This window comes from Anser cygnoides, chromosome 5 (genome assembly GCF_040182565.1).
Source record: "Anser cygnoides isolate HZ-2024a breed goose chromosome 5, Taihu_goose_T2T_genome, whole genome shotgun sequence".
Taxonomy (NCBI): Eukaryota; Metazoa; Chordata; class Aves; order Anseriformes; family Anatidae; genus Anser; species Anser cygnoides.
The window spans coordinates 31,634,767-31,648,467 of NC_089877.1; the positions used below are offsets into that span (position 1 = coordinate 31,634,767).

Genomic DNA, 13,701 nt, shown 5'->3' on the forward strand with positions numbered 1-13,701 from the left:
CTGCCTGTCCCTTTGTGCACAGGGCTGTGGGGCTGTGGTAGCGTCTCGGCAAGGCCGTAACGCCCTCCCGCCTTCCCTTGGGTTTTCTCTGAGAAGAGGGGAAGAGCGGGGATGGTGAGTAGCGATCGGCTGCCAGGCACACTCGCCCGGAGGAAGGGAGGCGCTGGTGCCTTCGCACAGGTTGTTACCGGGTCAGCGCCTCACAGCTCCGAGCCGCGCGCGTGTAACGAACGGGCCGCCCCTCGCGGTGCGCACCGGCTGTATTTCTGTCACTCATTAAAGCGAGCCGTGAGCTCGGGCTGCCTCCCTGCCTGCCTCCCTGCCTGCCTCCCTGCCTGCCTGCCTGGCTGCGAGCGGGCAGGGCCGGGGCGGGCTCCGGGCACCCCTCGGGCTCCGCGGGGCGGGCGGCGGGGGCGAGGCGAGGCCGGCCCGGGGGGAGGCCGGCCCCGGGGGGGGGGAGGCCTCAGCTCTCGATTGAGGCTGCCTGGCGGGGGCGGCGGCCGCCCGGCCGTTATTGCCGTTGGCGCAGCGGCCCTCGGCCCAGCCGCCGCCGCCGTCATGTGGAGAGCGGCGGCCGCCGCCTCGGCCCCGCTGCGGGCCCTGTGCCGCGCCCCGCCGCCGCCCCCCGCGCCCCGCCGCCGGGCCGTGAGCGTGGCCGTGACCCCCGCCGCCGGGCTGGCGGACGAGCGGGTGGACACCCGCGTGGCGGGGCTGGCCCCGGGGCAGCCGGTGACCCTGCGGGCCGTGGTGGCGGACGAGCGCGGCTGCCTCTTCCAGTCGTGCGCGCACTACCGGGCGGACGGCCGCGGGCAGCTGCACCTGGGCACGGACGCCTCGCACGGCGGGGACTACACGGGCGTGGAGCCCATGGGGCTCTTCTGGAGCCTCGCCCCCGCCGGCATGGAGAGGCCGTACCAGCGGCTCGTCCCCCGCAGCACCGGCACGCCGATGAAGGTGGAGATGCTGGTCCACCAGGGCCACAGCCAGCCCGGCGCCATCCACGGGCCGGTGATGGCCAAGGCCGAGGTGGAGCGGTGGTTCACGGCCCCCGGCGTGCGGAGGATCCGGCTGAAGGAGGGAGGCGTGAGGGGCTCCCTCTTCCTGCCGCCGGGTGAGTGCTCCTCGGGACCCCGCGGCTTGCCCGGCCGGGCCCAGGCAAATCCCCGTCCCGGAGCGGGGCCGAACGGGCCTCGTGGCTCTTCCCCGAGATCTCCCGGGGACGCGACGGCGTCTGGGGGCTCTGCGCCGTCCTCCCGGCAGGCCAGGCTCGGGCAGGTGGCTGTCATGGGGCAGAAAGCGAAATGGGAACAGTGCTTGTAGGGTTTGGCACGCTGCCGCTCGCAGTCAAGGGTTTGCACTACGTTCCATGTTTGTTCCGAACTACAGAATGCATAATACTCAGAAAAGCTGATAGGCTTCACCTTGTGAGCCTCTGGTAAATCTCCCACTGCTTTCACCCTGAGTGGCATCTAATTTAAAAGCCCTTTTTCCTCCCTGAGAAACACATACATGCCAATGAGCAGAGCAGCAGGGCAGATTCTGGGAAATAGAAGTATTCCACCTCTGCTACGCCAGAGCCGAAGCCAAGTTAATAGTTTAATTAGTTCATTTGTTCTGTGGTACAAATGCAAAACAGACTTCTGGACGAGTTCTACCTGTTCTGCTTGTGGGATGGCTGTGTTTTATGAGGTGTGATATTCCAATGGCCTGCTACTGTTGCTGGAAAATGAAACCTTACACTGATGACAGCGTTTGAACACTTGAGCCATGATTTAAACTTCCGTATTCTCCTTGGTGTTGTTCTACTACAACTGCAGTCCGTATTGTCTCTAACTTATAATACATTAGTTCTCCAAATCCTGCAAGTACCACTACAATTATTAGGGATTTAAATCTTCTCAGTGAATGATTTCCAAACCAATAATCTTTTTTTATCCATTTAGATACAGATCCAAAGTCCACCGAAGAAGAAGAAAACAGCATAGATTGAACTTTGAATTTTGGATCAAATGTTTAGTCAGCATTCTGGAATTTCTAACACTGAGACGTGGTTATTTTGATATGTCCCGTCTTAGAGAGTGAGCTGAATTTCTGCTGAGCTCAGTGGGAATCCAGAAATCTGCAAGCTGGAACTGCATGTATCCCTTTACAAAGTTTGATGTTGTAATGTTATGAAAAAAAGTCTGGGATTATTGCTTAAATGATGCTGGCATCCTTCTTGATGGAGGATCCAGTTACAGCATTACCACCATATCTTTCTTTGCTTCAGGGATTGTTAAGACAGGAATCGTAAAGGTCAACTGTCCTCAGTAAAAGTGAGATTACAGAAGCGGGCTTACACTGTAATTATAATGTGAAAGGGATTTCACATTTCAGGCACAAAAGTTACAGGCTGTAGGGTTTTTTTTTAAGCATCAGTAAAGTTGTCTAGCATTTCATCCTACTTCTTAGTGAATGATGCAGAATCTATACATGTACATGTGTAGGCACTCAGGAAGGCAGTCGAGGATCCTTCTGTAAGTTGAAGTTGTGTTTCTCTCTCTCAAGAAGACTCTTTCAAGGCTTGACTGTGCTTTTATCAAATGTACTTGCTAGAAAGCTTTCCACATAGGTGTGATAGAGTACTTTTTTTTTTTCCTAGCCATCTAGGCTGAGTGTTCTTAACTATAGGTTACTACTGATCGTGGCATTATGAGAAATTTATCTGTACTGGTCTTCTCTCACACAGAATATTGAATTTCAATGAAGAATTTTAGAACTGAAAGAAAAAGAACCCAAAAGCACGTTTCAGTGCCTTTCTGACTTTCTAATGCTTTGTTAGGAGGTTTCCATCTAGCATTTCTTTTCCAAAACTTCCTTTTCTCAAGCACCTTGAAATGTCACAGGTGTTGTCTTTGTTGCATATAGACGAGGACAGAGAGTTAATGCACTTTTGCACAAGCAGGTACCTTTTCTGCCGAGCTATTCTATTTCCATTCTATCTGAATGCATCAGTGGTGACATCTGGTGGCCAGACAAAAAATAATAATAGAATTACTCAGGGTCTTTATGGTTCCCAGAGCCTTTAACCTAAAATCTACTAGCACAACAGACAGCAATAACACAACACAACCTTGGCTGCAAAGCATGCTTGCTCAAGGTTGTGGTTCTCAATATTTCTGAAGCTTTGCAGGACTGATGGTACACATGTATATGCGCGTTTATCTGTGCATCGGTTGCACACACGTAACCGCACCCTGTCAGTTTTACCCTGTCTTTTCACACATGCAATAGCAGGTCTGCTGCCAGCTCTTACACCGTTGATGCTGAGATAGAGCTAGGAAGTTCAGCTGATTGCATCCAGCAGTGGGTGTCTCCACTGTTCTTTTCTTAATGTACCTGATTTCAGAGTTTGCATAAGTTTTATTGAATTTATTTCTAGGCCTCTGTGCTACTGCCTCATTAGCAATGCGCTTGCACTTGCTAATTACAGTATGACTTCTTGGTTGGAGAATAGCAGATTTAGAGTATGATTGTTCCAAGGGTGGGAGGTTAAGACCATTGAGAAATACATTTAGATTTAAAAAAAAAAAAAAAACACGTTTAGCTGCATACATATTTTAAGAGGAAGCTGAGGATCTGTTCTTAGTTTGAAATAGCTAAAGTGGAATACAGCACTAATTCTGTAATCTCAGCTGTGCAAATGGGGCAGTAGTGAAGTTCTAGGAATAGAACGTGTCTTATGCCTTTTATATTTTGTTTTTCACTCCTAACTAGATACTTTTTAGTGTCTTGTTGATAACTTGTCCTCTGTTCCTCTTAATCCAGGGGATGGCCCCTTCCCAGGAGTGATTGACATGTATGGTGATGAAGGAGGTTTGATTGAATTTAGATCCAGTCTCCTGGCTACCCATGGTTTTGCTGCTCTTTCTCTGCCATATTTTGACTTTGAAGATCTGCCCAAGGTCATGAAAGAGTTTAACCTCGAGTACTTTGAGGAGGCAGCTAGATTTCTACAGCGTCACCCAAAGGTGAGTGTAATGAGAGATCTCTCCAGACAAGGAACTAGGAAAGACTTGGTAGTCGTGCCCAAGGGGTGGCTGTGATTTTCTTGGAGTGTCACCTTATGCTTGGCAGGTTTAGGCCAAGTAATGGAAAAAGCGTAGGTCTTGCATAGGCAGCCATGCGTATCTCCACAGAGAGTGAATTTCTTCTGGCACAAACAGGCCATTAAATAAGTTCACACTGGAAACTAGATAATTCTTGATCGTTAGGGCAATGAAGTGCTGAAACAGCCTTCAAACAGGAGCAGTGGTGATAAAGATGCTTATATAGCAATAGTCTGTACTTGAATTTCCTGCTACCTGTTTTGGGAAAAAGAAAATACTTGCACCAAAATGTGCAATAGGTGAGGTCCAGCTGATTGTACTTGTGTCTAGCACAAACATGGCACCAGTGTTACTTGATGGGGTTTGACACTTGTTGCTCTCTCTGAAAAAGTAAGACCCTTGAGCAGAGGGAGGAGTCTGGATCCAGGCTGTAGCTTTCCAACAGGCCACATCTATAATTATTATTATTTTTTTAATAGCACAAGTCCAAAGGCATTTAATGGCTAATCCTTTTCTAATGCATAATTTCTTTATTCCTTCCTTCCTCTCTTCCCCACCCTACTATCTTATCCGAAGGTGAAGGGGCCAGGAGTTGGAGTGATTGGGACTGGGAAGGGGGCAGAACTAGCGCTCTCCATGATCACCTTCCTGCCAGAGGTAGTGGCTGCAGTCTGTATCTCTGGCTGTAGTTCGAACACAGTTGCTGACCTCCACTATGGTGAGATGACACTGCCCGGGCTGCGTTTCGATATGAATAAGGTCAGTGTTTCTGACGCTGGTGTGTTTGACACCTTTGAAGCTCTGGATGACCCAACGAATCCTGCTAATTCTCCGTGCGCAATTCCCATTGAAAAAGCAGAAGGTCACTTTCTCCTAGTGGTAGGGGAAGATGATCGTATGTGGAAGAGCTCCTTATATGCTCAGCTGGCAATTGGGCGACTGCGCCAGCATGGGAAAGAAAACTTTGCGCTGCTGAGTTATCCTGGAGCAGGTCACCGAATCGATCCTCCTTCTACTCCCTTTTGTCAGGTGGCTGTGGATCGTGTTCTGGGGGTGCCCGTTCTGGGGGGCGGAGAGAGCAAAGCACACGCCCATGCCCAGGAGCACTCCTGGGGAAAGATTCAGGAGTTTCTGCACTTGCATCTGGGATGAAAGCACTTAAGCACCTGTAAGTTGTTGCTGCTGAGCTTGAGCCACCAAAATGACTGGAGGGACTGGCTGAGAAAAGGTCTGAAATGTGAAATAACCAAATGACAGTTGCATCTAAACACATCCAAACAGGAAGGGATTTATTTGGACTAGCCAAAGTTATTTTAAGTAGGTACACGGAGGAGAAGTGACCCAATCATAACTAGGCTGCATTGTAGTACAGATTTGATGGCCTGAATTGGTCGTGGCACCAAGAAACAAGTGTCTGAAGAGAGGGGTAGGTACTGTCCGGCTTGCAGTAGTTGCCACTCACAGAACTGCACCGCAGCCTCTGCCCGTAGAAGTGCCAGACTGCTTCCACCTGGCGGAACAACGGCAACCTGTGGATGAGAGACCTGGACATCGAAATGATGAATGGTCCTGGCTTGGGGCTGTCAGTTACTTCAGCCCGGGACTGATTTATTTTCTGATTTATAGAAGTGTCTTCCATTTGCACAAAGCTGGAGATCGGTTTTTGTAGTGAGTCTCTTGACCTTAGAGTGTGGTCTTCTGGCAACAGTTGGAAACAGTCTTGGTTTTGTGCAGCAACAGTTGCCTGTTAAAGGGGGAAAACCAAGAATACTTTCCCTGTCATCTAGGGAGAATGGCAGCACTAGTGCTGTCTTGTATTAGGGACGTCATCATCTGTTCCTATAACGCCTTGGATTAGCAGTGGACAGGGCATGAAAATTCTGTTAGGTAGCAGAGTTAAATGCAGTTATGCCATGTGCAAGTCTTACTTCTCTCTTCACCACTTGTTTTGAACTAAGAACAATTGCCATTACGTTAGGGATTGTGAAACTCCTTGGTAATGATGTCAACATATGGTGACAGCTGTTCCTGGGGAGGAAGCTGAGTTGAGAGAAAAGCTGATGAGTAGAAGACTGGAAGGTAGGCTGTAAAAAAAGCTGTCATCTTGTGGTGATGATTAACTTACAGCCGTAATATGAAAAAACAACAACTAGGATTTCTGTCCCAGGGATGCCCAGGATTGTTTTTTGTTGTGATTCATTTTTAGCTAGTGCCTTATTTTTCCCTCCCACTCAGGTAGAAAGAAACATTTCTTCCCAAAAGACTTGTTCTCTTGCAAGGGTCTTGCCAGTGCCGAAGGCCTGGTTAGCAAGGGTTAAACTGATGCAAATCTCCTTCCAAGGTCACTTTGTGAGACCAGTTTGAGAGCTGCCCAGGAAGACACAAAACCTTCACTTACGGCACTGAATTTTACTTCGCTCTCAGGGATCTTTTCTCTCCAGTTGACTGCCAATTATGCTCAGGTCTCTTTAGCTTTCTGCAGCTCATATTACTCCTTGAGTGAAATCACACTTCCTCCATGCACCGTCACTGCCTATTGAATAATTGATCCATCCACTCCTTAGAAGAGATGCTCCAGCCATTTCACTCCACACACAACCTCTTCACACCTCGTCTCACCTCTGCCTGAGGAGACCTTCGCAGAGCCCTGCCTGGTGCTTCAGCCTCCCCTGGTACTGCCCGCCCCAGGAGCCCAGGACCACAGCCTGCTGTGATGCGCACCTTGCTGGTGCTCATCTGTAGCACCCTGCCTTTTTTCCAAGTTGCAGCCATAGAGGAAAGGGTTGTCTGCAGGCGGTTTTTGTTTTGTTGTTGTTCTGTCTGTCCTTGTCATGTGTATCCACAGCAGTTGGACCTCTTGGTATGACTGGCTGGGGTAGAGCAGTGCTGCCCGTAACTCCTGTTACCCTCCTGGTATTGATACCTGTCTCCTTACCGCAGTGCTACCACACCACGTCCACTGCTGTGCAAGATGGCAAGCTGCAGATTCAGGAAGTAAATGCTGACTGGGAAATAAGGAAAAGCAGGTAGCTTACAAGTCCCCAAACCTTTAAAAATAATTCACTGTTAGATATTGTCAGATATCTGCAGCTTGAAAGAGAAGTCAACCACTTAGGAGTTATTAAAAAGAAAGCCAGTGTAAGAATGTGACATTGGGTTTTTGTTTCTGTGTAGGTCACTTGTTTGGAAAGCTGAACATTTTTTTTATCACCTTATTTTATTTGTTAACATCTTGTAAACAAGGGAGGGAAAATAAAGCTTTGTGAACAGGTCAGGATATTTCCGGACGGAACAATCCAAAAACTGCCCTATGGAAAACCGACCGGCTCTTGCACTGGTGCTCTGTGTATTCGTATTGCTCCTGGCAGGCCGCAGACGGGCGGCAGCCGCTCACGAGGCGCACACGCAGCGGCCCTGACCTCCTGCCCTGACCTCCGGCCCCGCTCCTCACGCCCCGTGCCCGCCTCCCGGGGCCGGGCCATGCCGGGGGCCCCTCAGGCTGTGGGCCGACGGGGCGAGGTTGGTGTGCGGGCGCGGCTGTAAGCGCGGCGTGTGCCACCCCCCCGTTCCCCGAGCGATGAAATAAAGCGTGCGGACCCCCGGCGGCGTGCGGCTCTTCTTTACCGGCACCGCGGGGGGCCGGGGCCGGGGCCCGTACCCGTACTGAGGCAGCCCCGCCGCCGCCTCCCACAATGCCCCGCGGGCCGCCCCCGCGCCACTTCCGGGATGGGACTTTCTCCCCGGCGGCCTCCCCGCTCTCTATGGTCGCCAGGTGTGGTTGCCTCCGTGCTCTCTCCCCTCCCCGCCCCGCCGGCGGTGCGCATGCGCGGGAGGCGGCCGTGCCCTAGCAACCGGAGCGTGCGGGGTAGCAACGGCAATGGTGGGTGCGGGAGCGGCCGGGGGGCGGCGGGCGGCGGGCACGGCCCCGCCGGGAGGGAGCGGCCGGGGCCGGGCTGAGGGGGGCCGGGCGGCGCCGCGTGCCCAGCGGAGCCCGTGCCCGCTCTGGAGGCGGCGGGGGCTGCGGGCAGCCCGCCGGTGGTGGGGGGCAGCGCTCTGCCTAGCGGGTGAATAAATGCGTGCTGACCGAGGCGAAGTGTCCCTGGTTCGCTTCTTCTCACGGGGGGATGTGGTAAATAGCCCGGGGCCAACGCTCTGTGCTCAAAGCCATCTCCTGGGGAAGAAAACTATTTCTTCAATTTAGAGTTTTATGTGTACGTGCTTGCTTTTTTTTTTTTTTTTCCCCCTGAGGTGTTATTTTTCTTGGTCCGGCAGGGTTAGTGGTGACTCTGCAGGGTGACGATACCAGCCCTTGAGCGCTTGGCATTTTGAATACTTGAAGCAGTACGACTTTTATCTAAATCCCTGCAGGACATTGCTCGATATGCACGTAGAGGACCCCTAAAAATAGCCTTCTCTGAGGGAAATCTCCCCGAAGTAACCTAAAAAACAAAAAATCCCTGGTATGTGTTCTCGTGATAACCCCCATGCTGATTTTCTCATTTCCGTCAAATTGGACGTTATAACGGGAGAGACAAGTCAGCAGAGGTCAGGGAAGAAACCGTTCCTCGATGCCCGTGGATCGCTGGCTTCAAAGTCTGATCTGGTTTTAGGCAGGAATTTGAAACAGAAAGAGTCCCTGTGAGTGACTGAGATCACGCACCCAAATACTGTTACAAAAGACTAGCAGAATTGTGAAAAAATGTGAGGAAGTTCCCATCCAAAAAAAAAAAAAAAGATTAACTGGAAGCCAGTGGTTTTTGCTGGCACCCTGGCAGCTGTGGCACCCTCAGCTTCATGGGGCTGTCAGAGCGGGGACTAGGGATGCAGCCTTCTGAACAGGAGTCACTGGGGTTTATCCCCGCCAGGCTCTAAGCAGATGCTGTCGTGCCAGAAGTTTGCCAGGTTAACTGCACTGGGCCTGGAGCTAGCTAGCACATAATACGAATGGGATTGAAATGGGATTGAAATGGAGCTCAGAGCCCTTACTCTTGTTGGGTCTCAGGCTGTTGCTGGGTATTCAGTGCCTGCAGCCATTCTTCTGTTTGCAGCTGCCACAACCCTTGTCTTTTGCCTTTGGGTCCAAAATTTCCAGGGGTTTAAAGTACCCAGCATTAAAGCTTTGTGACCTGAGGTGACTACCTCTGAGATTTGGAGCTGAAGTTAGTTTGTTTTAACTTTTGTGGTCAGTGTTTTGATATCTGATTACCTGAAAAGCTCTGCATGTGCTAGCGCTACACTGAAGGGCTGCATTGATTTTATAGGGAGGAGGCTGCTGATTTGTGAAAGATCGGTCTCTGGGGCCTTTTTAATTTGAAAACTTCTTGGAATATGTTTAATGTTTAGGATATACGAGTGTCTCTATATACTACTGTTCTGGTTATTGTCATTTAGTGTTGATGGGACTTATGAGATGCAGAAAAGTTAGAGACAACTGAAGGTCGATCAGTGGGTGAATCCTTAAAAAGCCTGGTACAGGAGCTCTCAGATTTTTTTTAACTGAATATTATATGTATTCACATCTCATGATGTGACTGAACATAAAATAATTGGAGAAAAACAAATATAAACATTTTAGATTGCTTTTGATTTTTGGCAAGATGTGCCTTATTTTCTTTGGTGAACTTTAACAGGCTTTATCTTTCTGTCTATTCACTGAGTCATTTTCAGAAAGGAAATTGCTAATGCACATTAATAGCAAGTGAGTTTTTTTCAGAGCATTAAACCACATTTTTCAGTGCAGTAACCTCTGAGCCTTTGAGTTCAATTGAATTAGTCAAAGCTAATAAGCAGTGACCAAACCCATGGTCCAGACTGGGCAAGAAGTAAGGTCAGGAAGATGATGTGCTCTCGTGAGTCCAACCGATTCCTTCTGAAAATGCTTCTGAGTTCCCCAGAAAATAAAATGAAGAGACACCTGGTGGGTTCCAGCTTCTTAGAATCAGCTAGAGGGCAATAAGGCCCTAAAGGGGGAGATAAGCAGGACTGGAAAAGGGAAGGGGGAGGAGGAAGGTTTGCAGTGAACATGCCAGCTAAAAAATCGCAATGAATATTCATTTTAGTTTGTTTTATTTTTAGGCAAAAGCAACGACTATCAAAGAAGCTCTAGCCAAGTGGGTAAGTGCTAGAACAGTACCTAGCTGCTTTGTGGTACTCGGTGGCGTGGATTTTGACTGCATTCAAATAAACTAATTTTTCAAACTTACTGTAACACATATGTTTGCTTGAAACATCTGCCATACAAAGTTTCACAAAGTAAAAATTCTATTCCTGTTATTGAGGAATAATCAGTTGTGTTGGATTTTCTGCATGCTCTTGGTAAACCCACATGGTTGGTAAAGACAAGTCTGTTTTGCTCTCTTGCCTCGTTCTGCTGAATATGCATTGACAGAAGGCCCGAAGCTACAGAGAAGTTTATAGTTGGGGATGTCATGCTTTAATTATGCCTTGTTCGTTTTACCTGAGTACAGTTCTTCCCACAGAGTAAACAGGTATGAAATGCTGACTATACTGAAGTCAGTGAACCTTCTCCTATTGTCTGGTAACAGACTGTCCCTTATATTGGCCGCTGTGCAAAGCTTGTCTCAGAGTGAGTTTCTTGTTTTTCTTCTTAAAGTACTCTGTTAATACAAACAGTTATTTGGGGCGGTGACTGACCTTGTCATGGAGCCTTCTAGGAAGCTGTTTGTTGGAAAGAAAGTGGATATAATGTCAAATGATGGCAGAGGATGCCTCTGGGGTTCAGTTGGCTGAACCCAGTGAGGATCTTTCCCCAGTGTCAGTGAATTTGAGATGAGGGCACACATGAGCCATTGTATATACATGCTTGCACTCTCTAATTCTGGCCAGCAGCTAGAGTGAGAGGGAGAGTTTATAAATGTTTTTGTCTCTAGAAGATCGGGATATGAAGTTCTGTGAACAGGTATAGCTGGAAGCCAGATGATCTTTAGCATGTGCTTAAGGTACCAGTCTGCAATTGAAGATTACCTCCTTTGGGAATTTTGCTGTTATTTAGCACCTTCAGTATTTCACATTTTATTTTCAGCTATGTTGCTATGCCCCACAAACTTCACACTTGCTCCCCTGGTAAGAACTAGAATGCAGCAACTTGCAGACAGTAGTATTACCAGAGATGTGAAATGAATTTAAAAATAATGGTATCCTTCCTTTTTCCTCCTTCACTCTTTCTGCCCTCCAAAACCTCAACTCCATGTTTTCTGTTAAAGATTTATTTTACATTTGCTCCTTTGTCACATGTTTCTTAGAAATAATGGATCCGTGTCAGTGAGTTTCCATTAATGTTAATTACAAAGTGCTGAACGTGCTTTTCTGTTCATGTTGTCTGGGGGGAGTTAAAGCTTCCCTTTACTGCTCCTAATCTGGGTCCATGTGACTTGTAGAATTAGATCTGCTGTTGTGTTGCATTCCAGATGTATTTCTAACCCTTTGGCATAAGGGTTTACCTATGCCCTACAGTCAGGACGAAATTAGTTAAATCAAAGCAACTTTAACTCAGCAAACAGGTAACTTGTTCTTATAAAGTGCCTGTTCTACCTGTGGTTTCTCTGTGGTTTATTGTGGTATTTCATCAGACCTTCCTTCCGCTGGTGGGTGGCAAGCAGGCTGAATTTTCTTTCTGCACGTGCTCACTCATGGCTGTATTCCATGTTAGGAGCTCCCTCTCTGTCAGATTTTAAGAAAAAATGTATTTTTATTTGTTGGTTTAAGATGGTAGATTAAAAGTTAAGCGTAAATGCAAATTGATACAGCGTTATCCTGATTCTTAAAAAAGAAACTCAAAGTTTCACATTCGCCATATTCTAGCAAAACATCTGACATACTATTTACTAAATTGCTAATCATGAACAGAAATATTATCACACTGGATTTGGACAGAAACTGGAATATAAGTAAACGCATGTAGCAATGTAATAATTTTCTATCAAATTAAGTTGCCGGAAGTATTTTGGGCACATAAGAGAGAAAATAATGTTATCAAAACCTGATCTTGTTCTGTGGTATTCTTAAATGCTTCTGGGAAGCAATTCATTTCGTTCAAAAGTAGAGATATAAAAGAGAGAGAAAACAGGCCGGACATCAGCTCTCTCACTTCTCAACAGCTGCATAAAATGGGGGAGAAAACAAGACTCCTTGTTTTGAAAACTCCAAATAGATTTCTCCTTTGTTAACGGACCTCCAGCCCTCCCACTGAATGCTGAGGGAATCAACAAAATGTTCTCTTTGTGCTGGCAGGGAAGCAGCTGTCAAAACTAGTGTTATTACTGAAAAAGAGACTTGGCCCAAGTGTTCAGTCAATAATTACCATCACTTCAGAATTTGAAAAGATTTAATAGATTGTATTTTTAAATAAACACACCCAAATGCTGAAATTATGACTATTTTTCTAAATCTCTGGATTTTATAAAGAATATAATCTAGAAAATTATCAGCTTAGGTTGTAAACAGGAAATTTGTCTTTTACTGTACTCTCTGAAGTGTGAAATCTTCTGCTCCTTTTTAATGACTAACTAGAGGTGATTCTTTTTCAATTCCTAATTCTGTGAATGGTAAGGATTTATACTTTTCTTTAAATCACAACTTCTCCATGATTTCTAACTGGCTTTTGATTCAAAGGTAGAATACAGTCAGTCTAGACTCAGGACTCCCTCTTTGTCCTATGGTGTGTTGTTTTTTTTGTTTTTGTTTTTTTTCCATTTTTCAGAAGAGTGTAAGATGTTTCTCTTTTCATGTACATGTCTGTTAGGAGGTATAACTGCATGACGGAGTTACCAATTTGAGGCTGGGTGCAAGCTACCACCTCAGACAGGGGAGCAGGAGTCACAGCTCCAACTTCACAAAGAGGAGTATCTAGGGGCTATTCAAAACGGCTAAAAACATGGAAAGATTTGAGAAAAATGCTGTTGAGACTCTCCCCCAAAATGCACTCCCCCCCATTCTGAGTTTGTGTTGTGAGCTAGCCGTGAGTCCTGAGCTTTCTGGGTGAAGTAGAAAGGAGATTTTTGTGAGAGATTTTAAGAATGTGCTTCTGTTTCAGATTGGCTCCAGTTGAGGCTCCTACATGTCAGTCTCTGTGAAACTGCTTTGATTCAGACTTTCAGACCTCCAGTTATTCTCCATTTCTTTTCAGGAGAGGATGCCTGAATGAAATTGCTCAAGTGTAACGCAACTTCAAAAAAAAAAAAAAAGATAAAACCTTATGTAATGTGTACATGCTTTTAGTATCTTACAACAAAGCTACCCTTCCCCTCTTCATGCTTCACCAACTGGGCTCTTGATAAAGAGTATTCAGAGAGCTCCCTCTTTTCAGTAATTTCTTTTAGTAGTATATTGGAATTATCCCTATAGTAATTACTTTTATAGGAATGTTATAGTAATTCTTAGTAACTGCATGTAGCAGTGTGCACATTCTTCACCTTCTCTTTTCTTTAGGAAGAAAAAAATGGCCAGAAGGCTTCAGAGGCAAAAGAGGTGAAACTGTACGGCCAGATTCCTCCTGTAGAGAGGATGGATGAATCTCTCTCCACCCTTGTTAACTGCGAGTAAGTTCAGCTAAAAACAAATTGGAAACAACCATTGTCTTCTCTTTGTATTAATT

General features: G+C 47.1%; 2 protein-coding genes across 4 annotated transcripts in view; both read left to right on the forward strand.

The window, feature by feature from the left end:
- On the forward strand, positions 1-10,203 carry LOC106040707 (acyl-coenzyme A thioesterase 5-like). Its single transcript, XM_013188782.3, has 4 exons — positions 1-1,111; positions 3,808-4,010; positions 4,665-7,968; positions 10,164-10,203. The coding sequence occupies exons 1-3, from the start codon at positions 112-114 to the stop codon at positions 5,238-5,240; spliced, it is 1,779 nt and encodes a 592-aa protein (XP_013044236.3). The 5' UTR covers positions 1-111; the 3' UTR covers positions 5,241-7,968; positions 10,164-10,203.
- The window catches only part of DNAL1 (dynein axonemal light chain 1), a 16,523-nt gene continuing 10,653 nt past the window's right edge, over positions 7,832-13,701 (forward strand). Inside the window, exons 1-3 of one of the 3 annotated variants that reach the window (XM_048064923.2) lie at positions 7,832-7,968; positions 10,164-10,202; positions 13,536-13,645. In XM_048064923.2, coding sequence (XP_047920880.1) covers positions 7,966-7,968; positions 10,164-10,202; positions 13,536-13,645 — 152 coding nt within the window. In that variant the 5' untranslated portion in view covers positions 7,832-7,965. Of the gene's footprint in view, positions 7,969-8,187; positions 8,300-8,379; positions 8,549-10,163; positions 10,203-13,535; positions 13,646-13,701 lie in introns of those variants that run through there. The other 2 variants (XM_066998719.1, XM_048064924.2) reach the window with 2 other exon arrangements.

Bases quoted from the DNA above. Each gene is read 5' to 3' on its own strand.
- LOC106040707 (XM_013188782.3), top strand. From the start codon at position 112: ATGGTGAGTAGCGATCGGCTGCCAGGCACACTCGCCCGGAGGAAGGGA. The intron at 1,112-3,807 runs GTGAGTGCTCCT...CTCTTAATCCAG, and splicing joins CTCCCTCTTCCTGCCGCCGG to GGGATGGCCCCTTCCCAGGA. The intron at 4,011-4,664 runs GTGAGTGTAATG...TCTTATCCGAAG, and splicing joins TTCTACAGCGTCACCCAAAG to GTGAAGGGGCCAGGAGTTGG.